General features: G+C 41.3%; 1 protein-coding gene across 7 annotated transcripts in view; it reads right to left on the bottom strand.

The window, feature by feature from the left end:
• Positions 1-25032, bottom strand: part of diaph2 (diaphanous-related formin 2) — a 510558-nt gene that overhangs the window by 188805 nt on the left and 296721 nt on the right. For all 7 annotated transcript variants that reach the window (XM_036127356.1, XM_036127360.1, XM_036127361.1 and 4 more), the window contains 3 exons: positions 23382-23483; positions 19663-19902; positions 11488-11617 (listed from right to left, as the gene is read on the bottom strand). In XM_036127356.1, coding sequence (XP_035983249.1) covers positions 11488-11617; positions 19663-19902; positions 23382-23483 — 472 coding nt within the window. The remainder of the gene's footprint in view (positions 1-11487; positions 11618-19662; positions 19903-23381; positions 23484-25032) is intronic.

The raw sequence follows: 25032 nt of genomic DNA, 5'->3' as shown, positions 1-25032 counted from the left end.
TTGTAGTATTATGTTATGATCATGTTGTAATCCGCACAATAATAGGGGAAGACTGCAAACTTGACAGTTGTCGTGCAGATAGTGAGCTAAACATTTAGGGTAAACAACTATAGGTTGTTGCTGAGGAAGCTGGATATGTTCAGGCGCATTAATGGAAAGTTGAATAGAAGGAAGAAGTTAGGTAAAAAGAACGTGGGCAGACGAAAAGGGGCAACTAACAAGCTTGAAAGGATTGCACAGCAAAGAGAAAGGTGGCCTAGTGGTTAGGGAGCCGGGCGTTTGCATCTTAGAACAACTGCAAAGGTCGCCGGTTTGAAACTTAGTCTGTCACTATGGATCCCTGAGCAAGACCCTTAACCACAGACTGCTTCCCGTGTGCCACTCAGTGTCAGCGGCATACTGCGCCCCTAAGGGATGGGTTAAATGCAGAGGCAAATTTTCCTTCTGTGGCACTATAAAAGGGAAATATTGATTTATTTATTTAAAGCCCAGTCAAAGGTTTGGTGTTGATTCAGAAAGGGTGGCCAGCAGCTGGAGTCACTGGTTTGAGAACCGGCACCATACAGATGTACCCAGGACACGGCCTCCAAATACTGTTAAGCTTGAACATTTAGGTTTGAAATCGTAATTTCCAGAGGTAAAATAAAACATAAATATGCCAATAAATATTTAAGCCAGCTGAGCCTCCTTTACACCTAAGCAACGCCACAGGCAGATCGCCTCCATGCCACGCCGCATTGATGCAGTAATTCAAGCAAGAGGAGCATAAATAGGAAGTAATTAGCATATATAGTGTGGAGTAAACATACATACTTTTCAGCAGGCCCTACATTTCCTTGTTTTAAAATCCCTTTTTTGGTCTTATGTATTTTTCTACTTTTCTAAGTAACAGAATGTGGGTTAAATTTTGTCAGCCGTACACCACAACTGTCAAAGGTAACAAAAGTATATACTTGAAATATTTCTCTTTTATAACCGAGTTGCTGAAATTAACTTTCCAGTTAGAGTCTAATTTATTGACACATACCTTTATATTCTAGTATTTCTAATTTGAAAAACTGAACTTAAATTACTTAAAACTTAACTAATCACTCGTCTATTTGTGACCTGGAACATCTGCACTGCTCTACATATAAACTAAATCCCACCATGACGATGTGAATTTTAATAAAAGCTGCCCTTGATACAGGGAGGCATTGAGTGGAGCAGAATCCAAAGAGGGAAGGAGATGCCAAAGGGAAGATCTAGAAATGCAGGACTTGCTCCATTGTTAGCCTCCAACTTGCAATTGGACAAGCATGCTCCTCAGCTCAGACAATCCCCAGGGTACGCTGATTTTTGATGGAATAAGTAGGCTACACAGAAGGCTGACAGAGAAACAAAGCTTTTTCTTTAGAAAATCTGTAAAAAGGTGGCAACTGGATCAGCCAATCAAAGAGCAGAAAGCATAATTTTCTAAATTATCCAGGGCTGATTGCACATTTAAATTAAATGCATTAATTGTTTAATATTAGCCAGAGTAGAAGCCGTTTTGATTAGATTTGAACTCCTTCTTCTCTGAAAACTTCTAGGTGTAGCTGTCCCACGCCACCCTTTCAAATCAACAATCATAAAAACAAAAAGTAAATCACATGAGTGGGTGACGGACTCAACAAAGGCTTGTTCAAGGTGCACCAATTTCCTTTTTATTGTTTAATCATCCTCTGCTTGTCTGCTTGCCCCATATTACATGTGCAAAGTGGATGGTTTATTGTTTTATAATATTCATGTCATTAAATGGTAAAAAGAACAATTATAATTATGATGCTATTTTCCTCTAATCAGTCTATTTTATCACCCACCAGTTGTCCAAATAAACAGCAGCTGTTTTTCAAATAATAGCTGGATGTATTGTAAAAAAAAAATAGATGAGTTTTTTTTGTTTTTGTTTTTTTAAGATAGAGCCAGTTTTTATTCCCAGGCAGTGTCTCCGTTATTGCCTATTTGCACACTCTTATTCTATTACACTCTTATTACACATTTCTGTAAATGAAGCCTCAAAATCAATGCACAAGAATTACTTAATTACTTGAAATTCATAAAGGAGGGACTGATCCATGTAACATGGCTCATATAATTTGCAAAAGGACTGATATCAGAGCCCTCAGACTCTTATACAAACTTGCATGCTCTAATGTGTGGGAAGAAAGCTGTAAATACTAAGGCTAATGTGTGTGTGTGTGTCATGTTATTTGTGTGTATCCTAAGCTGGTGTCTGCCTCAAAGATAATTTCACTATGGTAACACATAATGTTACCAGAATATAAGTCGCATCAGTCAAAAAATCCATTATAAAGAGGAAAAAAACATATAAGTGTCATGCTGCTGGTCTAGGTGTGGGTCTCTCTCCCTTTCTCTCTGCTACAGGGTGTGACATGCAGGTGTTTTGCATCTCAGCTGATTAAGGCACCTACTTAAGGAGCCGAGACCAGGAGGAGGGCGTCAGTTCTTTCTCGCTACCAGCGTGGTACATGACCAACCTTAAACTCTGTCCCGAGTTCTTCCGGGCCAACCCTAACTCAGCGTTTTTGATCTCTTGCAGAAAATCGACCAAGGATTCTAGAGGCTCACAAGCCTGGAGCCCTCTGACTGCCAGTCTGCCTGGGTCCTCCTCTTGCACTGACCTGCCTGTCCACCCTCCACCTCTAACAACACTGGAGAGAGTCACTGGATACACCTGGACCAAAGACACACTTCCCCCCGGACCCCTGCCAAGCACCAGCCTCCGTGAGTTCAGCCCTCTCCACCTCTCCATCTATCTCAGCCCTGTCATTTACCACTGTCCTCATCTCTCCCAGCAGAACCAAGAACAATCCGACCAGGAACACTACCCACTCTGTTCAATAAAAGATCATTTTTATTTGGAACTGACTGACTCCGTTGTTGCCCTGATTCAGAGTCGTTTCTTTCAAATATGACAGAAAGAACTGACCAACCCGACTCTGGGGAGCAACTACGGAGCGCGGTCACTCATCAGGGACAATTGTTAGGGCAACATGAGACCCTCCTTCAGTCTATGAGCCAACAACAGAGCCAACTTGTGCAGATGATGAATGTTTTAACCCATGGCTTTCAGGACCTAAGAAACCAATTAAGCGTGATTCAGCCTACCTCCACTCCTCCACCGGCAGCCCAGCCTCCCGCTGATCCCGCGCCGCTTACAGTTCCCGGCGTCGGGGTTTCCACCCCTACCCCCGAACCCTTCTTCGGTGAGTTAAATAAATCCAGGGGCTTTCTACTGCAGTGCTCTTTGGTATTTAACCGGTCACCTCTGTCTTTTCCTGATGACGTCGGTAGGATCTCATATATTGTCGGGCTTCTTCGCGGAAGAGCCCTGAGCTGGGCAGAATCGTTTATTGACGAGACCAGCATTCTTAGCCTCAGTTACTCTGACTTCCTCGCCCGATTTAAAAGAACTTTCACTTCCTCGTTGTCCGAGGAGGAAGCGGCAAAGAGACTGTGGTCTTTAAAACAGGGAAATAGATCCGTGGCTGACTACGCGGTCGACTTTTGTACCCTGGCGGCGCAAACTGGCTGGAACGATCTCGCTCTTAAAGCGGCGTTTTTAAATGGCCTTTCCGAAAAAACAAAGGACGAACTAGCCAGCCGGGATAAGCCCCCGAATCTAGAAGACCTTATTGAGCTAGCAGTAAGAGTAGATGATCGACTCCGGGACAGGGCTCGCGAGAGGCGGAGCCAAGCTCCACCCTCAACGCTACCGCCCGCAGCATCCACCTCTGTTACGTCACCTATGCCCCGTTCGGTTCCCTCCGAGAGCCAACCTTTGGAAGAGCCTATGCAGTTAGGAAACGCCAAATTAACCCCCGAAGAAAAAGATAGGCGAATGAGGGCGAGACTATGCCTTTACTGTGGCGCCTTAGGGCATTTTAGGTTAAACTGTCCTGTTCGCCCAAAAGATCCCGTCCGCCAGTAATCCAGGGGATACTGGCGGGCGTATGCTCTAAAAACCCGGCCCCCTGGTTAACGTTACAAGCCGTTATCTGTTTCCTAGACACTCAACATCCAGTCACGGCCCTTGTTGATTCAGGTTCTGAGCAAAGTCTAATAGATCCTAGCTTAGTTAATAAATTGCGCGTCCCTGTTCGTTTACTACCTTCCCCCATTTCAGTCGCTGCCTTGGATGGCAGGCCATTATCCACTATTACGCACCAGACCGTTCCACTGAAATTTATTTCTTCCGGTAATCATCACGAGAACATCTCGTTTCTTGTCTTCCCTACTAAGCACTCGCCTGTAGTTTTAGGGCATCCGTGGTTGGCTGTGCACAACCCTCATATTAATTGGAGGGAGTCACGAATTGAGACATGGAGCACCAGTTGCCTGGCCTCATGTTTACAGTCAGCCCTTCCTCGTTCTTCGGCTGACTCTGCCTGTCCTGAGGCTTCTCCTGATCTATCCCAGGTTCCCCCCGAGTATCATGACCTCCAGCGGGTATTCAGTAAGGATCTAGCCCTCAGCCTACCGCCTCACCGTCCTTATGATTGTTCAATAAACCTTCTCCCAGGAGCTCCTTTACCATCTGCACGCCTGTATAAACTTTCTCAATCTGAACAGGGCGCCATGGAGAGTTACATTGCTGACTCACTGAAAGCGGGCATAATTCGCCCTTCATCCTCCCCTGTTGGGGCAGGTTTTTTTTTTTGTTGCCAAGAAGGATAAATCATTGCGTCCCTGTATAGATTACCGAGGCCTAAACCAGATAACAGTCAAAAATAAGTATTCTTTACCCCTGTTAGCTTCTGCCTTTGAGACGGTTAGGGGCGCAACTGTCTTCACTAAACTGGATCTCCGCAATGCCTACCATCTCGTCCGTATTCGTGAAGGAGACGAATGGAAGACAGCCTTCAAGACCCCGCTCGGCCATTTCGAGTATCTAGTCATGCCCTTCGGCCTTACCAATGCACCCGCCGTGTTCCAGGCCCTTATAAATGATGTCCTCAGGGACTTCATCAACCACTTTGTTTTCGTTTACCTTGATGACATTCTTATTTTCTCAAAAGATCCCAGCCAACACCAACAGCACGTCCGTCAGGTCCTCCAACGACTCCTCGAGAATCGCCTGTTCGTCAAAGCAGAAAAATGTGAGTTCCACCGCAAGTCCATCAGTTTCCTCGGCTACATCTTCGAGGGTGGACAGGTGAAGACCGACCCGGCCAAGGTTAAGGCAGTGGAAGACTGGCCCACACCCAAGTCCCGGAAGGATCTCCAACGCTTCCTGGGGTTTGCCAATTTTTACCGAGTATTTATTAAGAACTTCAGTGTCATTGCATCACCCCTTTCTGCTCTCACCTCCACTAAGCTAGCTTTTACCTGGACACCCGCTGCTGATCAAGCTTTCCAACTCCTCAAGAAGAGGTTCACTCAGGCTCCCATTCTCACCTACCCCGACCCCACGGCCCAATTCACTTTGGAGGTCGACGCCTCGGATTCCGGAACCGGGGGCCATTCTGTCGCAGATGTCTCCTTCTGATGGGAAGCTCCACCCTTGTGCCTTCTTTTCTAGGCGTTTTTCCCCAGCTGAAAGAAACTATGATGTGGGAGACCGAGAACTTCTCGCCATCAAGCTGGCCCTAGAAGAATGGCGTCATTGGCTAGAGGGAACAGAGTTGCCCATCATAATCTGGACTGACCATAAAAACCTTTCTTACATTCAGTCAGCCAAACGATTGAATTCCCGCCAAAGCCGCTGGGCATTATTTTTCTCACGCTTTCATTTTACTATTACCTACCGCCCGGGCTCCAAGAACATCAAACCCGATGCCTTGTCCCGACAGTTCTCCACCATCTCCGAACCCATAGGCCCAGAACCCATCGTTCCCACGTCCTGTGTGGTGGGTGCTCTCACCTGGGAACTAGAAAGGCTGATCCGACGAGCTCAAGAGAACGAACCAGATCCCGGGGGCGGCCCTCCTCGACGTCTGTATGTTCCGACTGCTGTTCGTTCCCAGGTGCTCCGCTGGGGGCACTCCTCCAAATTTTCTGGTCATCCTGGCTCCAGCCGCACCATCGCTCTCCTCAGGCGTTACTTCTGGTGGCCTTCCCTGAACAAGGACGTGTCCGAGTTTGTTTCGGCCTGCTCCGTCTGTGCCCGCTATAAGGGATCTTGCAGACCACCTACTGGCCTCCTCCAACCCCTACCTACGCCTAGTCGCCCTTGGTCTCATATCGCCCTAGATTTTATCACCGGCCTTCCTCCATCTAGCCACAAGACCGTCATCCTCTCCATCGTTGACAGATTCTCCAAGGCTTGCCATCTGGTTGCTCTCACCAAACTTCCATCTGCTCACCAGACCGCCAGGTTGCTAGTCAACCATGTTTTCAGACTCCATGGCCTCCCCGTTGAAATTGTCTCAGACCGTGGTCCACAGTTTGTTTCCCAGGTCTGGCGTGACTTCTGCCAATGCTTCGGTTCTAAGGTTTCCCTCACCTCCGGTTTCCATCCTCAGTCCAATGGACAATGTGAGAGACTTAATCAGGAAATTGAAAACATTCTCCGCTGTCTCTGCTCCCACAATCCCACCACCTGGAGTCAGCATCTCGCCTGGGTGGAATATTGCCACAATTCACACATCTCTGCCGCCACTGGATTGTCCCCTTTCGAAGCCTCCCTTGGCTACCAGCCCTCTCTCCTACCCTCCTCTTTCCCGGATTCAGTCCTCCCCTCAGTCAGGTCACACCTCCATCACTGCCGTAAGGCTTGGGACCAGACCAAAGCCGCCCTCGAACGCACCTCTGCCCAAAACAAAAGATATGCCGATCGCAAACGCTTACCGGCACCTGCTTACACTCCCGGACAGCAGGTGTGGCTGTCGTCCCGGGACTTCCCATTGAAGGCGGTGACGAAGAAACTCGGCCCCAAGTTCCTCGGTCCCTTCCAGATCGACCGTGTCATCAGTCCCACTGCAGTCAGGCTCAAGCTCCCGCCTCACCTCCGTGTCCACCCAACCTTCCATGTGTCCCAGATTAAACCTGTTACCTCTAGCCTGTTGTGCCCACCGTCCAGACCCCCTCCACCCGCCCGGATCGTAGACGGGCATCCCGCCTTTACGGTGGACCGTATTGTGGCGTCTCGACCAAGGGGTCGTGGGCTCCAGTACTTGGTCGACTGGGCTGGTTACGGCCCTGAGGAACGTTCCTGGGTTCCGCGTTCCTTCATTCTAGATCCCGACCTCATCTCGGCCTTCGAGGCATCGTCCTCGGGACGGCCGCCAGGGGGCGTCCGTTAGAGGGGGGGTGCTGTCATGCTGCTGGTCTAGGTGTGGGTCTCTCTCCCTTTCTCTCTGCTACAGGGTGTGACATGCAGGTGTTTTGCATCTCAGCTGATTAAGGCACCTACTTAAGGAGCCGAGACCAGGAGGAGGGCGTCAGTTCTTTCTCGCTACCAGCGTGGTACATGACCAACCTTAAACTCTGTCCCGAGTTCTTCCGGGCCAACCCTAACTCAGCGTTTTTGATCTCTTGCAGAAAATCGACCAAGGATTCTAGAGGCTCACAAGCCTGGAGCCCTCTGACTGCCAGTCTGCCTGGGTCCTCCTCTTGCACTGACCTGCCTGTCCACCCTCCACCTCTAACAACACTGGAGAGAGTCACTGGATACACCTGGACCAAAGACACACTTCCCCCCGGACCCCTGCCAAGCACCAGCCTCCGTGAGTTCAGCCCTCTCCACCTCTCCATCTATCTCAGCCCTGTCATTTACCACTGTCCTCATCTCTCCCAGCAGAACCAAGAACAATCCGACCAGGAACACTACCCACTCTGTTCAATAAAAGATCATTTTTATTTGGAACTGACTGACTCCGTTGTTGCCCTGATTCAGAGTCGTTTCTTTCAAATATGACAATAAGTCCCACCGGACTATAGGTCGCACTTATTTAGAATTTCTTTTTACGCAGTCCAAGACTAAAAACTGACATTTTATCATTAACATTACACAGCTGCATCCACAATCGGCTGAATAATATGAAACCTACCTGGGAGGTTGAATGGAGTAAACTAGCAGAGCAAGTGAACAACCCAGAAAGTTCTTGTCAGCGCATTCAGCGTAACGGCTAATTACGCTGAAAGTTGTCAAAATTATATTGAAATTAGACCGCGAGCATAGCCATAGATATTATATACGTAGACGCCTTGTTGGGCAGGTTCTGCCTATGCTGCGGATGCGTCAGAGGGTCCGCCATGTTGAATGTGGCAAATCTGCTGTTAGACTCAGTCACTTAAACAGTTAAACAGTATCAGATGGACTTTAATCTCAGAATATATTTTATATTCATAATATTTTTATTTTTGTAATATTACGAGTTTATTTTTTATATCCCTTTGGCTTCATTCTCATGACTTTATTCTCGTAAAGAATAAAAATAATTATAAGAATCTAACCTGGCCCTATTACTCCAGGACTAAGATAGTTCTGCAAACTGTGACTATACTGGAAATGTTTCCCCTTAATTGTCATAATATGACGTTTTTCTCATACCACTTTTGAGTTTTTTTTTTTACTTTATTCTCCTATGACTTTTTTCTCATATTAGTAATTTTATCTCTTTAATACTCCCCCAAAAAGTCTGTTGCTAATCTGTGTCTATACCAGATCTTAAAAGGTTCACACAGTTTTATGAAACAATTAAGACCACAATGTTTAGATTTAACCAACTGATATTATATTCATAACACATACACATATATATATTTATTTCTCTCTCTCATATATATATATATATATATATATATATATATATATATATATATATATATATATATATATATATATATATATATATAAAATGTCGACATATACTTATATATTGAGAATACTTCAAAATCTATATATGCACATCTATCAAAACATTGATTAAAAGCCAATCTGGCTGCCAATCTCTATCAATTAATTTCTATATATTTCTTTTACAAGTATATGTCAGCTCCATCTATTTCTTTCTATCTCAATACTTAAAACATATACACAGGGAACATAGATGCTCACTACTTTCTGCCACATACAATATGGTGGTGACGTCGACGTGAAAACCTGCGCCCAATGTGGCGTCTACGTATATATGTCTGTGAGCATAGCGGTGCTACGTGCTAAGCTATTGGTATCACACAGATGTTTCAGCGTTTTCACAAGCCTAGAACGCCCTATTGTGGCTATAGACGGTAATGTTTACCACTTGGTTCATGTTGGTCAATATGATTTATCATTTAAATTGATATATAAGTCGCACCAGACTATAAGTCGCAGGATAAGTCGCAGGATTGACCAAACTATGAAAAAAAAGTGTGTTATAGTCCGAAAAATACGGTACTTACAGACGTATATATGCAAAAGAAAAAAACTCTTGTACATGCTGCCCCTGTTACCCTTACCCCGTAAATATGTTCCGTTATAGATAGTAGTTTGCTGTCCGAAGTCAAATTCCTTGTCTGTACCCACAAACTTGGCAAATAAAGTTGATTCTGATTTATAAATTTTAAATAGAAGTTTGCCCGAGAGACTAAACTGTCCGACAAGCCTGGATGAAACTCACCAGAAAAAAGTGGTGAAGGAAAATCTCTTAACATAGCACACATTGAATTCTACCTGATGTTCAGAGGGTACAGCCTACTGAATGCATTAATGTTGAAAAAGTACTCAGGTTTTCATGTTTCTGGTTGAACCCATTCACCTGAAAGGCACCCTGAATCATTCAGGCGACCTGGAGATTTGGGTAAATAACTGAATCATACAGAGGCGCTCAAAGATTTCAAAAGCGACAGTGAGGCGGGACATGCCTTCTGATCACTGCAGTGATCTGCTCTGAAGTAAATCCAGTAAAACAGATTTTTAAACCACTATGCTGTAACATTTATCAAGGCTATAACCAGCAGAATACAGTCATTTTATGTGATTGACCAGCATAAAGTAGTGTGCATTGCAAAGTGGAAGGAAAAAAGACTCAGGTTTGCAAAGTGCCTACGAAAAAAATCTGAAAAGTGAGCCGTGCATTTGTATTCAGACCTTCTGGGTCAAGTCTTTGCAGAGTTTAATTTTAGCAAAAGTAAAGCTTTTGCTTTGAAAGCCAGTGTTTATGGATGTGTCTCTAAATGCTCGGCGCACCAGAAACTAAAATTTGGGCCCATTCTTCATTGAAAAGCAGCTCAGTACGCTTGAATAAAGAGCATCAATTTTAAAATCTTGTTTGTAGTTAGATTTACATCTGGACTTTAACCGGGCCATGTTAGCTCCCGAGTATAGACTGAATACGAATGATTGCACTCCGGCTTTGGCAGCATGTTTTGGGTCTTTGCCTTGCTGGAAGGTCAACCTGAATGCTTGTCTCAGATTTTTTGCAACCAAGACTCCCCAACAGCACGATGCTGCCGCCAACATGATTTATGCTGGTGTGTTCAGGGTTGACATGCAGGACTTCTTTTCACAGTTTACCCCACCTGAGCTGTGGATCTCTGCAGCTCCTCCAGAGTTGCCATGGGCTTTTTGGAAGGCCAAAGCTTCGGATATGTTGTATAACCTAAACCTACTTTCAACTTCTCTCCAACCTTATGTTCGACCAGTCTGCTGTGTCCTCGATGCAGGTTGTTCACTAATGTTCTCTAAGATTCCTCTGAGGCCTTCACAGAATAGCAGGATTCACACTGAGATTAAATTGCTCACAACAATTTGCTAATTAGCTTAACTCCTAAAGGCAATTAGTCGCGCTGGATTTTATTTTGGGGTTTCAGAGTAAAGCGGTCTGCATAAGAATGCCGGCCACATTCACATAAAAATCTCCCCCAAAATCCATTGAATCATGAGGATGTAACATGGCAAAACTCAACAATCTGAATACTTATGAAAGGAACTGCATGCGGCGTGTAGGCAAGATACTAACCTACTCTTTAAATAGCAGCTGAGTTGAGGTTTTTATTTTCTGGTCTCAGTCGATTAACTGGATTGTCATTGGATGCATTTTCTTGGAAGCTGCTATGACTCCAAATGTGCGCGTGCAGACGTCTTTCTACCCAAAAGGCTTGAAGACTATTTAGGTTCACTAACACAATGTCTGGCAGCCTCAGTCAAGTGCATAATTAGTTGAATTAGATTAAATGACCAATTAAGAGACTAACAAAGTAAATAAGCCTGAGGGGATTCCACCGAATGCCGGAGAATGGAATTAAAGTGGAATTAGATTATTGACGGGGAGAATGACAGCTCGGTCCGACTAAACAGCTCTATTTCTGTCACAAAACAGAGAAGGCGAGCTGTCGTCGAGGGAAATGTGCCTGCGCAGGGTTTTAACGTGCTAAAAATATAACTGAAGAAAATAGCAATAAAAATTAACACGTATGTAGATGGTTCTGTTTCTGCACAGTGACAATGTTTTCCTGACCCAGAAAGGTTTGTACTACTCTGTGTAACACACCTTAGCTCATAGAAACAGAGAACCGTACCTTTGCTGGCACTCTCCACGTGCTCCAGTTCATCTGGAAACTTCAGAATCTCTGGGTGATTCTCTTCGCACTTCTCAGCCAGGAAATGGAGAAGTGTTGTGCTGTGACTGATGGACTTAGTGTCTCTTAGCTGAGTAAAAAAAAAAAAGAACAAATCTAATCAGTTTTTGCATGTTTAGATAGAAGGAAAGTAAAATATTAGCTTTTCTGTAATTTTTCTTAAAGCTATTTCATCAAGGAACTAACTGAGGTAGATATACAATAAAAAAACAAAAACTAATTAGTAGCTTTTCAAGTTTGAGGAAATAGAGACCTGTGAAGCATTTCAGACAGGTTTCATTCTTCCCAGGATTATAATTCAGTCGTATCAATTGAAACTTGCCTGAAACTCGAATTGTATGTTAACCTTTAGCAGAAGATGGATATCTTTTTAACTAAGAGGTGAGACGAGTTAATGTTCTGACCCACAAATAAAAGAAATAAAAAGGCATCCTCAACAGTAGCCCGTGTGTGTGTGTGTGTGTGTGTGTGTGTGTGTGTGTGTGTGTGTGTGTGTGTGTGTGGTTATTGCTTGTTTGGGACACTATGCACTGGTTTAAATTATTTAAAAAAATATGTGAATGTAAAAACTTTACTCTGACTCTGAGGTAAGTATAACTCTGTTTCAGTGTCATCGCTGTGAAATAAGGAGTTCTGTGTAGCTAAAACAATATTTGTTTTAGCTACACAGTTTATCAATTTATTTTTTCACCTTTCAAAACATAAAAATCACTAAATGCTTCACAAAACTGAGAAATACACGAAGTCCACACAGGCGACTCTAGACAGTAACATCACAAAGTTCTTCACTTTCTTCACAAAGAGAGTATGAAAAGTAAAACATTAAATCAAAACATGATGAATAGGACATTAAATGTAACAATTACATGTTTAAATGGAGATTATAGAGCCTCTCGGTCAGCATCTGAACTAAGCTCAACAATCCTATATTAGACAAAGCTACAGCAGAAATAACTTACTTAAATAACCCTATTTTTTTCAACTGCTTGGGGAACAGCCAGGGTAAAATAAAAGGTTCTGGATTGCAAACTAGAAATGCACCTATAGAGATTGAACACATCATGTATATGTTTGTTTTATCCTCCTGTCAATAGGTTAAAACTTTACAATCAAAATCCAAGTATGTGTACTTAATTACCACACTTTATTTAAAAAAAATGCTTATTTATAATAGTAGTACATTATTAAAATTCTGTTCAACTGTCTAGTGTCAACAATGGTACAGAGTTGGAGACGATTAGCATTTATAATTTTACTGTTGAATATTTATATCCATAACTCTTCAAAATAAAAATTAGAGAAACCACAATCTACACGCATTTCTTGATAAATCTGTGAAATATAAGTAACGATAAAGCACAGCTTATTCTGAAGGTTAATGACCACATTTGTTGAAAATGTTGACTATTTGAAATAAAAATAAATTAAAAGAAAGATTTGCATGGTGGTGATGGTGAAGTACAATTGGGCTTAAAATTTTTATCCTTTTTCCCCCACTGATTAATATTGTAGGTAAAGGTTTCTAATAATGTGTGCGCTTGGATTCGGCCTTTCTACGAAGAAAATGATGGTGTTACAAGATGAGTGGGATCAAGTAGTAGTCGGGGATCATTATGGTTAGGGTTCACCGATGTAATTTCTGAGGTGTACAAAAAACACACACACAAAGCACAACAACTCACACTTCCATACAACGCCTCACACCCCGGAAAGTGAAAGTGAAAAGTGCACCACTGTATCAGCAGAGCACCTGTGAATGTGATTCTTCACATCAGCGTGTAGAAAACTTGTTCCATATTCATTCCCCACCGCGACTGCGATGCAGCTCGAATGGCATGCTGGGAAAGCTAATTAGCACAACACAGCTCCAGTGTACTCGCGCTGATGATATCTCTGCAGTAAACAAGGTGCAGTTGGAAATGCCCACGCATGTGCATGCAAACACATGCGCAGATTAAGCTAATTGACACACATTTAGGCAATATTGAAACAATTACAGAATGCACATACTGTAACAGTAAGACGATCTGACAATTGGTCCCGTCTGCCTCCGCTTATTGAGAGAGCTATGAGTTATAGTCGTGACAATGAATTTTGGATTTGCTCATCTTCCGACGCGTCTCAGTTCTGGGGAGAAACGCTGCATCTCTCACACACTGATTCCATCTCATAACCATCAGAAACAATTGGATTTTATACAGATTAATACACAGAATACTTACTGAAAAAATAGCGGAGGATCGGGGGGCATCAACAGGTTTTAGCGTATTGCCCCAAGCTTCACTGGCGATATGTGAACATCTGAGCTCAGCTGGTGCTCCTACAGAGCAGGAGAATGGCCACGCTGGGGTTTCATTAAGAGCAGTGGGTGTACATAGATACCCTGTTGTTTCAGGTGATATGGCCAAATTAGAATTACTTGGTGAAACCTGAGAAGTACTGTCATTGTGAGGTAAGCTGATTACTGCCAAAGACTCTCAGACTTAAATGAATTACACAGAACAATTGGTCTTACTGGTTTTTTCTTGGCTTCTATGCTCATTTCAAAAAGTCCATAAAATAACTTCAACAGGGAAATGAGAGTTTGATGTTTCATAGTCAAGTGTAGGCTGGACAGATCTTATTTTGAAAGAGGAACATGCTGATCTGTGGCCAGAACAACGCTGTTGTGGCTCTGATTTGCAGGATGACGGCGAGCTAGTCGATGGTACAAGAAAAATACATTCAATAATTTGATTACAGCAGCGTCAAGACCTCCGCTCTAGTCAAAGTCTCCCCACTGTCAGCTCTTTTGATGAACATGTTGCTGGTTAAGGTGTATTTACGGCAATGTCCAGTGCCCCCACCTCCACTATACACAATGTTCACAAGTTTTATTTGGCTCTCATCTGCCCAGACCACTGTATTACACGTTGGTTTATACAGATTTTGCAAACTATTCATTATTTCCATTGAATTGTATGATTAGGTACTACTTTGTGCTGGTAAATAATTTAATACCTCAATACAAGGAAAACTGTGGATATAATTAGTGCTTCATGAAATAGCACAAATAAGTCCAAATAATATCCATTTCACCAAAACCTTGCATCCCTGCTGTGTATGTTGGTACTATATATTTGGTGACACTAGTTGTTTAACACATCAAAAAGAAAGGTTTCAGAACGTAAACAGATGATAAAGACTTGAAATCTTTAACAAACTCCAACTAAGTTGCTGAAAGCTAAAACAGCAGATACCTTGCTGTTCAGATGGAAAAATGCATTTCCATTTTTCCCCCCTAGTAGCTTGATAGGCGACTCATTAGCTGCGGCTCGTTTGTTATGAGCCCAAATTAGAAATACATCTAACTGTTTATCGCAAGTATTGTGATTGTGACTTTAACCAATAATATTGAATATTGGCACTTTTTCGAACGTTGTGCATACAAATGGGTACCACAGCTTTGAGATTTTTATTTATGAACACTGTTGTAAACCAAGTATCCTTTTCTTTACTCTTTACAAACACTACTAGGTGTTGTTTTAGCACACAAAATCCCAAAAAATTCAATGAAATGTATGAGTAAACATGAAAAGTTTGAGGGGAATACTTTTCAAGGTCAGTGTTTATGTGATGGCTTTTACTATGTTGAGGACTCCGCCGCGTGGTCTATGGTGTGAATGCACGTTGTATCGCAATAATGTTGCAGGTGGGATCCTTTTAAATTTTGGACCCTGTTTTGGGCTTTTCTTTGTGCAGGTAATTATTAATGCGAGAGGACCTGAGCATTAGCAAGCAACGTCCATTAACTACAACCCCAGTAACTCACATTTTAAGTTTAATCTAAACTTTTTTTTCCCGTTCTTATATAACATACCGCTAGAAAACAAATGCTGTGGTCACAATACGTCACATCTCATATTATAATGAGGAAACGAGGAACTGTGTAACAAATAAAAAAAATCAAATAAAAAATTTCCAATGCATGTCGACAGAATAACAATATCCCATTGTTTGTTTTTTGGCAACAAATCAGACCAGGGATATGATTCAAATGCTTCCCAGCATAAACAGCCCTGAGGTAAAATTATCCCAAATCCCTCACTAGTGAGTGCAACACCTCCATTTATAAGAGCATTTAGAAAGCAAAGCTATGTTACAAGCAAACAAGTCTTTCTATTAGCCTGTTTAGCACTTAAAAAATAAAAAAAAGGAACACAACAATTTATGATAGAGGAAGATGTGATAGGGCTGGAAAATCCTCATATTAGCAGGATTGTTGAATGGTCAATTTGACTCCTGATGTCAAAACAGCAGCAGAGTAAAAATATGTTTTATTGCTGCTTATAAAGCCGTACATTGGACTGAATATGCAAAAAAGGATTGCGGAGTATTTGCATAAAATTACAAATACCGCCACGCTGTTTCTGCCTATACAAGAGAAATAGATGTAACATCAGCTAATGCGCAGTCTAGATGAATGTGCTTCTATCAGGAAGTGTATAACGAGACTGGTAATTGTAGCGGTTATTTAAACTTCAAATAAATATATCCCTTTGAACACACCGACGATATATAGCTGCCTGTTACACACTCAAGTACTTAATAGACCACTTGTTTTGCTGAACTTAAACTGAACATGAATCATTGCCATTTGGTGTTTAATTATTGAACAGAGCTGATAAACATGTTTTCCCCCCTAATTAAAGCAGAAACAAAATGGAGGTGCACCATTTCCTCCTTATATCTTTCGATACCCCTGCTAAAATATATGTTTACACTATTATTTTAACCGAAACATCAACATTAAATCCATTTTTCACTGATTCTCCCACCTGAAGCTGTTTTCATACCATTCTCTGCAATTTTTTTTTATTAAAATAAAAATTCATTGAGATATTCCTGTTGATATGTATTGGTTTTATCGGATGAATAAGTGTCTCTACCGCCCGTTCTCAACCTAATTTCTTTCGAGCTCTTTTTTTTGCGTCGGGCGCTGCTCTCAGTTTCCTCCACCCAAGCGCCACTGAGGCATTTTCAATAGCGGGAATGTCTCACACAGAGGATTTTCGGTTTAGTGCAAGTGTTTTTTAGCGACTGGAAGAGCTTCATTCCAGACATGATTCCGTGGGCATTCTTCCGTGCCCATGAGCGGAGAGGGCTTTATGAGAACAGGCTGGCTTTCAGGAAACTTTCCATCCCACACAAAACCAGAATTAAAGCAGGGGGCTAAACATTGAAGGCGAAGGTGGGTCAGAAGGGGCCCTTCCGCCCCCCCTCGCACACACTCCCATCATCAACCTCCTCGCTGATGAGCGCATTAGGTACCCTAGACCTGACACCCGGGGGGCCATTTACTTGATTGACTAAAGTGAGAAAGCATACTTTTTCTTTCTTGTCCATCAATAATGGCCCAATCAGCCCCCCGAGGCGTTCACCGGCTCTAAACCAACACTCCACACTGATTCACTCGGCTTGCATGAATACTACGCTTTCTTCATCACAGGAGAGCTTTTTCTACATCATGCAAACAGGCTTTAACTCTGCACTGAATGGAGGTAGTCTTCACAATCCATGTAAAGCGGCAAAAAAGAAGGGTTGTTTTTTTTTTGGGTTTTTTTCCATTTGCCACATCCCACCAGTCGTCTAGTTAAAAATGAACGATAAAACAAATCACAAAGTGTAAAAGACTACTATGGGTTCTCTAATCTTGAAAAGCAAACACATTTCTGCTCTGAGATGCTTTGGGGAAATGAGCCACACTAGGTGGGCAAAGAGAACCGAGTTACGTTGGAGGGAGAAAAAAATACACAACTGCAGGTTTTTAAAGTAAAAAAAAAAAAAAAAAACCTGAGCAGGTCCTGCAGCATTTCAGTAAGGTTTGGTTGTATCAATTTTTATTTTCACATTAATCAGGGGTCCGTTAGACTGCACAAAGCAAAACAATGTGAGTAAATGCAAATGCAAAGGTTGGTGTTAAACCCAAGATATCCTTCAATCTGAGTCTCCAACTACATCAATCCACTGAGATTTGCCGCAGAACCATTTATACGAGTCTTTTAGAGATTAATACTTCTTGAAATGTCCACATTTTGTCAGGTTACAACTTCAAAATTTAATGTAATAATGGGATATTATGAGACAGATTAGTGTTGCATTACTGTACACCTAAATTTAGCTTTTTCTTCTTCGTTAAAGAGCTTCAAGCTCAGTCAGGACTGAATGGTGAGAGCATCTATGAATAATAACTCCAGTTTTACGACAAAATTGGTACAGACTTTGACTAGGCCATTCTAACACATGAATAGGCATCAATTGAAACCATTTAATTGAAGCTCTGGCTGTATCTTTAGCGCTGTTGTGAACCTCCCCTCCAGTCTCATGTCTTTGGGAGCCTTAACATGACTTCCCATATTTAGCTCTATCCATCTTCCCATCAACTCTGCCCAGCTTCCCTGAGGACCGTAAGCATCCCCACAGCATGATGCTGCCACCACCTGCTGCCAATGTGTAGATGGTGTTTTCAGGGTGGTGTGCAGCGTTAGCTTTCCTCCGCATATAGCAGTTTGCATGTAGACCAGGCCGTTAAATATTTGGCCTCATCTGTGCTGCATCTTAGCCGACATCTTTGCTCTGTCTCCTACTGCAAACAGTACTTTTTTTTTTGGATTTCCTAAAACTAAATAAATAAATAAATAAAAGCAATGGCTTTCTTGCTGCTCTTCCACAAAGGCCAGATTTATGGAGTGCTTGACTAAAAACAGCCTTGTTGACAGATTCCTCCACCCGAGCTCTGGATCACTTCAGCTCCTCTGGACACGAGCCTTTTTGGCAGCTTCTCTGATTAACGCTTTCATTCTGTCTGTTTAGGTGTGATACTCCTTCAGTGTTTGATTTGTGGATTAAACAGTGCCCTCTGAGATCTCCAAAGCTTTAGTTATTCTTTTTATCGGCTCCTTTAAGCTTCTCTGCAACAGGTTACTTCTGTAGGGTAGTGGTAGCACTGCATTTTATTTGGGGGTATCTAAACACAGAGGGCTGCACACATACATACAATTGCATTTTATATCATGTTCCCCCCTAACCTGACTTTCCACAACCCTCCTATCACCTAAAATTTAAATTTTAAACAGTGGTAAAATGTGAAAGAGTTCAAGAAATACTTTTGGGAAGCACTTTATGACTATCTTGATGCCAGCAGGGTTTGTTCAGATTGGCTCTCGGTCAAAAAAAGCACAACTCTGCTAATTTAAGTGCAAACACAGCATTCAAACAGAGATGGCAACCCCTGTTTAGACATTTTACATAACTAAACCACTTCGTTTAAAAACTAAAAAGGAGTGTAAGGCTATATCTAGTATGCTGCAGGGATGCTTTAAACTATAACATTCACTCTAGCCTGAGTTGCATAAATGTTATAGTGTTCTTGTATTTATAGCAGTATTTTTCCTCTAAAAGCTAAGAACACAAAAAAGTTCCATGATTTAACTGCCTCCAGCTCAAAAATATTTATTTGGCATTGGGTTTTGTCAGATGTCTTTAGAATTAATTGCCTAACATGTTTAAGTTTTGAAGGACATTGACGGCAGTGATGTTTAGTTTACTTCAACTTCTCCCTCAATATGTGAACTATGTTGTGATTCGTAAAAAGTGAGACATCAGAAATAATCTTTTCTAGCTCCAAGCTAACTCGTTCAATAAACTTAGTCTGAAAGGTATTAGAAAACCACTCAAAAAGTCTGTTGAAGGTAATGACATGCTTTTACAGCTAACAAGTGCCAGTGGGGAGAAAGTTTTCGTCCATTAGTATTTAGTGTTTTTTATGTATTAGTCACACATTCACCTACTATTCAAACTGTGTAGCTGCCATATTTGTAAATACTAAAAGTTTATTAGGTGAGTAGGGCGATACTTCCTGTGATCCGTATATAGAAAGATTAATCACACATCCATGACTGGATGTTGTGCTACATGCATGCAAACATATTTGCCCTCTTTACTATCTTTGTATATTACCCAGCTTTGTTTGCAGATACACTGAAAACCATCTGTAATGTTGTTTTTTTTCAATTCCAGATTACATTTTCTACAAACCACCGCTATCATTAACTCTGTGTTATGTCAGCGCCTTACCTTGCACAGGAAGCTGACGTTGAAACCGAACGTCTGCGCGTTCCTTGAGCCGGCGTTCATGTAATTGCCAACCAGCAACACGAGCTCCAGGAGTTTGCTGAAGCCTTCGCTCTTCTTCACCTCCTCGCAGGCGAACGTCACATTCATGATGTCTGGCCGGATGTTGTTCACCTGCTCCTCGAACGTCAGCTTGAACAGAATGCCGTTGAGACGCGGCCGCAGCAGCTTTACCGAACTCATCTGTGAAGTTAGAAAGAAAAACATGTAGTTATTTAACCAAAAAATGGTTCCATGGTGCAAGTAAAAACTTTGGTTAACATTACTCTCATTACTTTGGGGAAAAAAATGATAGATATTTTTAAGGTTTTTCCTTAAAGTGAAAAGTGTGGTATACATTTTCATTCAAGCCCCCTGTACTTTGAAACCTCTAAATAAAATCAAGAGCATTCCAGAGAAACTTCGGTATGAATAATTCTGTTCCGTAACTATCAACTAATGCCTGTCTACCTAAACTGACGGGCCGAAAAAGGAGAACCTTATTCAGAGAAGCAGCAAGAGGCCTCTGGTAACTCTGGAGGCGCTGCAGAGATCTACTGCTCAGGTGGGAGAATATATCAACGGGACAAATCTGTTCTCGATCTAAGAAAATCAAACAGGAAACAATTGTTGACCAAAAGTCTCTTCATCAGTTTGCCACGAGGTGTGTAAGGGACAATGTAAGTATTAAAAAAAGAAAAACTGTTCATTTTTGTAACTACGTGGAAAACACTGTGTTCATAAACTCATAAATAGTTGTTTAACTTATTTTTATTCTAATGATTTTTGTTTAATTAATTTTATTGTATTTATTGGCTTTGTTTGTCAAATGCTTAGGTTTGTTTATGAATTGCTTTATTCTGTCCTAAAATATACCTTGCAGATAATACTTTTCAAAATTGACAATTGATTCTCACTTCTCCTGTTAAGACCTTTAATCATTAAATATATGCAATTCATAATCTCAGGACTAAAAAACAAACAGCTACAGCTGAACCATGGGGGCTACTGCAGAACTCCTTTCTTACTAATAATAAAGAGTTTGATCATAAAAGGCTCAGCAGCAATTAGATAATTTAAATCTATTGTATAGAAACTATCGATCCTTTGACTTTTGATCTCCCTCCCCTGCAGTTGCCTGCACCCATGTTGGGGGTGAACATGGAAACAGATCAGCACCCAACCTCACAAAAAGCGGATTTGTATACAATAAGCAGAAATCAGGTTGAAAGCGAGCGTGTTGGTGACAGCTCGGGTAGAGGAAAGCTGGAACGTCTCTTATTTCCCAGGGGAACCAAAAAACTCTGCAGTGAGGAGCTGCTTCACCAGAAGGGGGATTTGTGATCACAACATAGGTGAGATCACGAGGTAAGGTGCAACCTCTTGCTTCATTACGTCTTCTACAAACACAAGAAGAAAGCGTTCGACGAGTGGAGAGAAGCTGGATGAAACGCGTCTGCACCCCTCAGGTCTGGCTGAACATATGTTTTGTTAAAGTATACAGTGTACTTCTATGATCCTATTGAGAGGACAACTCTAAAGGTAATGTCTCTGTTTTTTCACAGGTGGGTAGTGATTCAGTAAATGGATCGCAAGAGCTGTTAATTAAAAAGTAATTAGAGCTGTAACTAAATGGAAAGGTCAGATCAGCTTGAAGATGCACTTCCCTTCACAGATTTCATTCACATTAGTGTGACAGCGGCAGTAAAACCACAGGGTAGTATGAGAATATGGCAGCTACATTGCTACGAATGTTGTTAATTTGGGACTTTTAATTATTTCAAGGGCTCTTTTTCTAGAATCGAACATTCATACAACAAACAAATTAAATGAAATTTTATTTTAAAGAATTTTGTTCACATGTTTAGATTTACTGTAGATTTCCTCTGATCCAAACAGGTTCAAGGTCATACATACACGCTTCATTTATGCTTCTAACTCCCTGATATTTGCTTAAATGTCCTTCACCAAGAAGCAACTTCTCCAGTCTTTTTGGCATAATAGTTAGACGTCTGGTTGGCTTCCTGCCTTAGCTTTTATTTCAAAAGGAGTTCTGGTGCAGGATTGGGACCATTGTTCTTTTGGAAAACTCAAGTATGTACAAGTTTCAACAGTTTAACCAAATCCAGAATGAGTTATATCATTCTCAGGCATGGCGGTGGAAGTGCCATGCTGTGTTTTTTGTTATTGCTGTTGACTATAGTACTGGTGCACTGCACAAAATGAGTGATGAAGATGTAGGGAAGCCTCCGTCTTCAACTTTATCTGAATTCAACAGCTAGACACTTCAAACATTAACACAGCTGAGGGTTTTAACAACAATCCCAAAGCTCAGCTTATTAAGCTTATGCTTAAGTGTTTAAAAGCCAGGTTCATTCCAGGACACCAAACATTTTAAATGAACTTTACCATTTTTAATAAGAAGAACACACCATTATCTTGGCAGAATTGTACCAAAATCTTATTATTGGATACAATAAGTGTATGAATTATTTTCACCTGGCGAAGGGATCGTAAACTAAACATTAGGGCGCAGTTACGTATTTAAAGCTGTATTTATAATGAAATAAAAATCCCCAACTATGCTAGACTCAGATTTGCAGTTTTCGGTTCTTTTAACCAATGTTTGTAAAAGCTTATTCTGAATAAATTGCAGATATTTCTAAGGTGCACTGGTTTTAATTATGGCAAGTGGGAAAAACGCTAGGAAACAAAAAAAGGAAGGAAGGAACAAACAAACCTACTTAGATGTGAGGGAATAAAGTCTGGTAACACTAATTTTCCCCATACTTTTACATACATTTTTCTTTTTCATTGTACAATCCTAGTTTTTGAAAATTGTTGAAGGTGTTTGTTGTCCAATAAATGCACTCCAGAAACACCCAGTAGGGTATGTAAATATCTGAACAACACCAATAACAACTCCACGAATCTCACAACAATACGATTCATTGATGAATACTAATTGTATTTTTAAAATGCATCCTTCTTTTCTCATTGCCACACAAAAATTATGAATAATCTCCTTTAGCAAGAGCTGTATAGTGCAAATATTGAAGAAAGTATCACAATACAAATCATTTTACATTTTATTTTTATGAGTGGAAAATAAAACATTTTACTTTCTGGAGACCACGCTTCAAGTAGACAATATATTAAGAGCAGCATTATTTATCATGCCACTGGAGAAGATCGAACTTTTGGATGCTCATTGTAAATTGATAGTATTGGGATCCGTCGGCAGGCTGGCTGCCAGACCTTTAAACAGGCAGGATTCATAGCCTCAGGGCGTGGTTTTATCATGAGATAACATTGACAGCTGATGTCAAAGGCCCGCATCCACCAGCTTCCAGACGCTGAACGCTCATCAAAACTGATTGAACTGAATTCTTTGCTCAAGTCAAAAGGACTTTTAACAAAAGCCTCTGTCGTTTGGAGACTCAGCTCCCGGTTTTGATGCTATTTGGGAGCCGTTGAAAGCTTTTGCGCTCTTACAATCCTAAATTAAAAATTACTGCAAGGCAAAAAAAAATTCCTGGTCCTAACTTAAAGAGCTGAAGAAAAAAAACAAACCATAATAGTAAAATGTAACTGTGCATGTCTGAAAGTGTTTGAGTGTAAACTAGGAGTATGACTGGATACAATGTGTAAAAATCCACTCTGCAAGAGCTAATTATACTCACCACAATGCCGAACTGCTCTGACTCCACAAGCTCCTCATATTCCCCTTTTAGTTCCGCTAGAGCACTCAGTTCTTTCTGCTCAGGCAAGTTCTTTATTAGGTTCTGAAAATGAAAGAGCACATACACATAAACACCAAAAAGAGTAAGTGTTAATGCAGTCCTCATTTTCTGCCGTCGTCAGGATAAAAAAAAAAAAAAAAAAATGCCTGACAGCTTAGCTGAAAACAAAGAAGAAACAAATCCAAGGAGCGCGAGCGTTCTTTCCGTATTTTATCTAATTAAAAAGCATTTCAAATGAGCCTTTTGTAGAGCTTTTGTATTCTTTTCAGACAGTAGGTGTTGTAGGAATATATTAAGTTGTTCAGCTTGTCATATGTTGGGAACAATTAACACAGAAGCAGCCCAGATCTAACCTCTCTCACAAAAAAAAACTGCTTTCCTCCCATGACTTTCAAAATGACCTCTAATTTACCCACGGCGGCCTCTTTTCCCCACATGAAATGTTATGAAAAATGCTGCTAAATAAAACAACCTGAGAAATAACCAGAAGATACTTTGCCTCTTTAAATGTGTGATGATTTTTGCTCAATGGAAAGCTAAATAATTACTTCTCCAGACAGATATTTGATGGTTTGTAAATTAAACCGATGTACAGCTGAAACTATACGCTCAAGGAAGACACAAACTTTTTCCACCCACTGACAATAAATCATACTAAACTTTCTCAAAATCACAAATGTGCATACATTTCCTTTGCATTTCATAAAACCGCCTTTTAAATTGTATTAATTAGTCACTTTGGATATCTTCCCACAAGCTTCTCACGATTACTCCTAATGGCTGAACTGGTGTGAATCTGTCAGATGAGTAGACTCCTCCCTGATTTACACACCTTCCCAGCTCTTGATACAGTTTCTTAATATTGGGATTGCATTTTTGTGATGGCCACTCCAAAACATTGATCTTGTTTCCCATTAACCCCTTCTTAAGTAATTTCTCTTAATGGTCATTGTCCATTTGAATGACCCAATGGTGCCTAAGCTTTACCGTCATGTCTGATGTCCTGATATGTTTCTCTGTTGTGTTCTTTTCACATGACACCAACTACTCTGCTGGAAAACACCCACACCACCTCAAGGTGTCAACTCTGTAGCTCACAGCTGTGATGGGGCTCTGAGGCTTGAAAGCTTGCCTCTTTACCTCTAAATGTAACGATAATCGTTATGGCCGAACACTTCAATATTTGTGTCTTCAGACTGCAGGCCATGTCATCTGAAATTAATGCCCCTGAGGACGTTTGCGAGCTGCAACCTGGCTTTTTATGTTGCTTTTTGAATAATGCCTCTGTCCTCTCTGAGCGGCATTCCAGCCATTGTTGGTAAAGGACTCGTTTCACTAAGTATAATGACACTCTTACCAGCTTTAACGAGAAAAAAGTCTTTTGCTTTTGTTCTGCACTGCAAAACCGGAACTAAAAATAAGTAATATTGTCTTGAAATAAGTGTATCTGTCCTTGATTTGAGCAGGTAAATAAGATGATCTGCCAATGGAATAAGATTTTTACACTTGAAATAAGAACAATTCATCTCCATCATCTTATTTCAAGTGCAGTATATCTAGTTATCTTATTTTAGGGGTGAAAATACTGATT

The sequence above is a fragment of the Fundulus heteroclitus genome, chromosome 23 (assembly GCF_011125445.2).
Source record: "Fundulus heteroclitus isolate FHET01 chromosome 23, MU-UCD_Fhet_4.1, whole genome shotgun sequence".
NCBI lineage: Eukaryota > Metazoa > Chordata > Actinopteri > Cyprinodontiformes > Fundulidae > Fundulus > Fundulus heteroclitus.
This window is presented reverse-complemented; position numbering and strand designations above follow the sequence as displayed.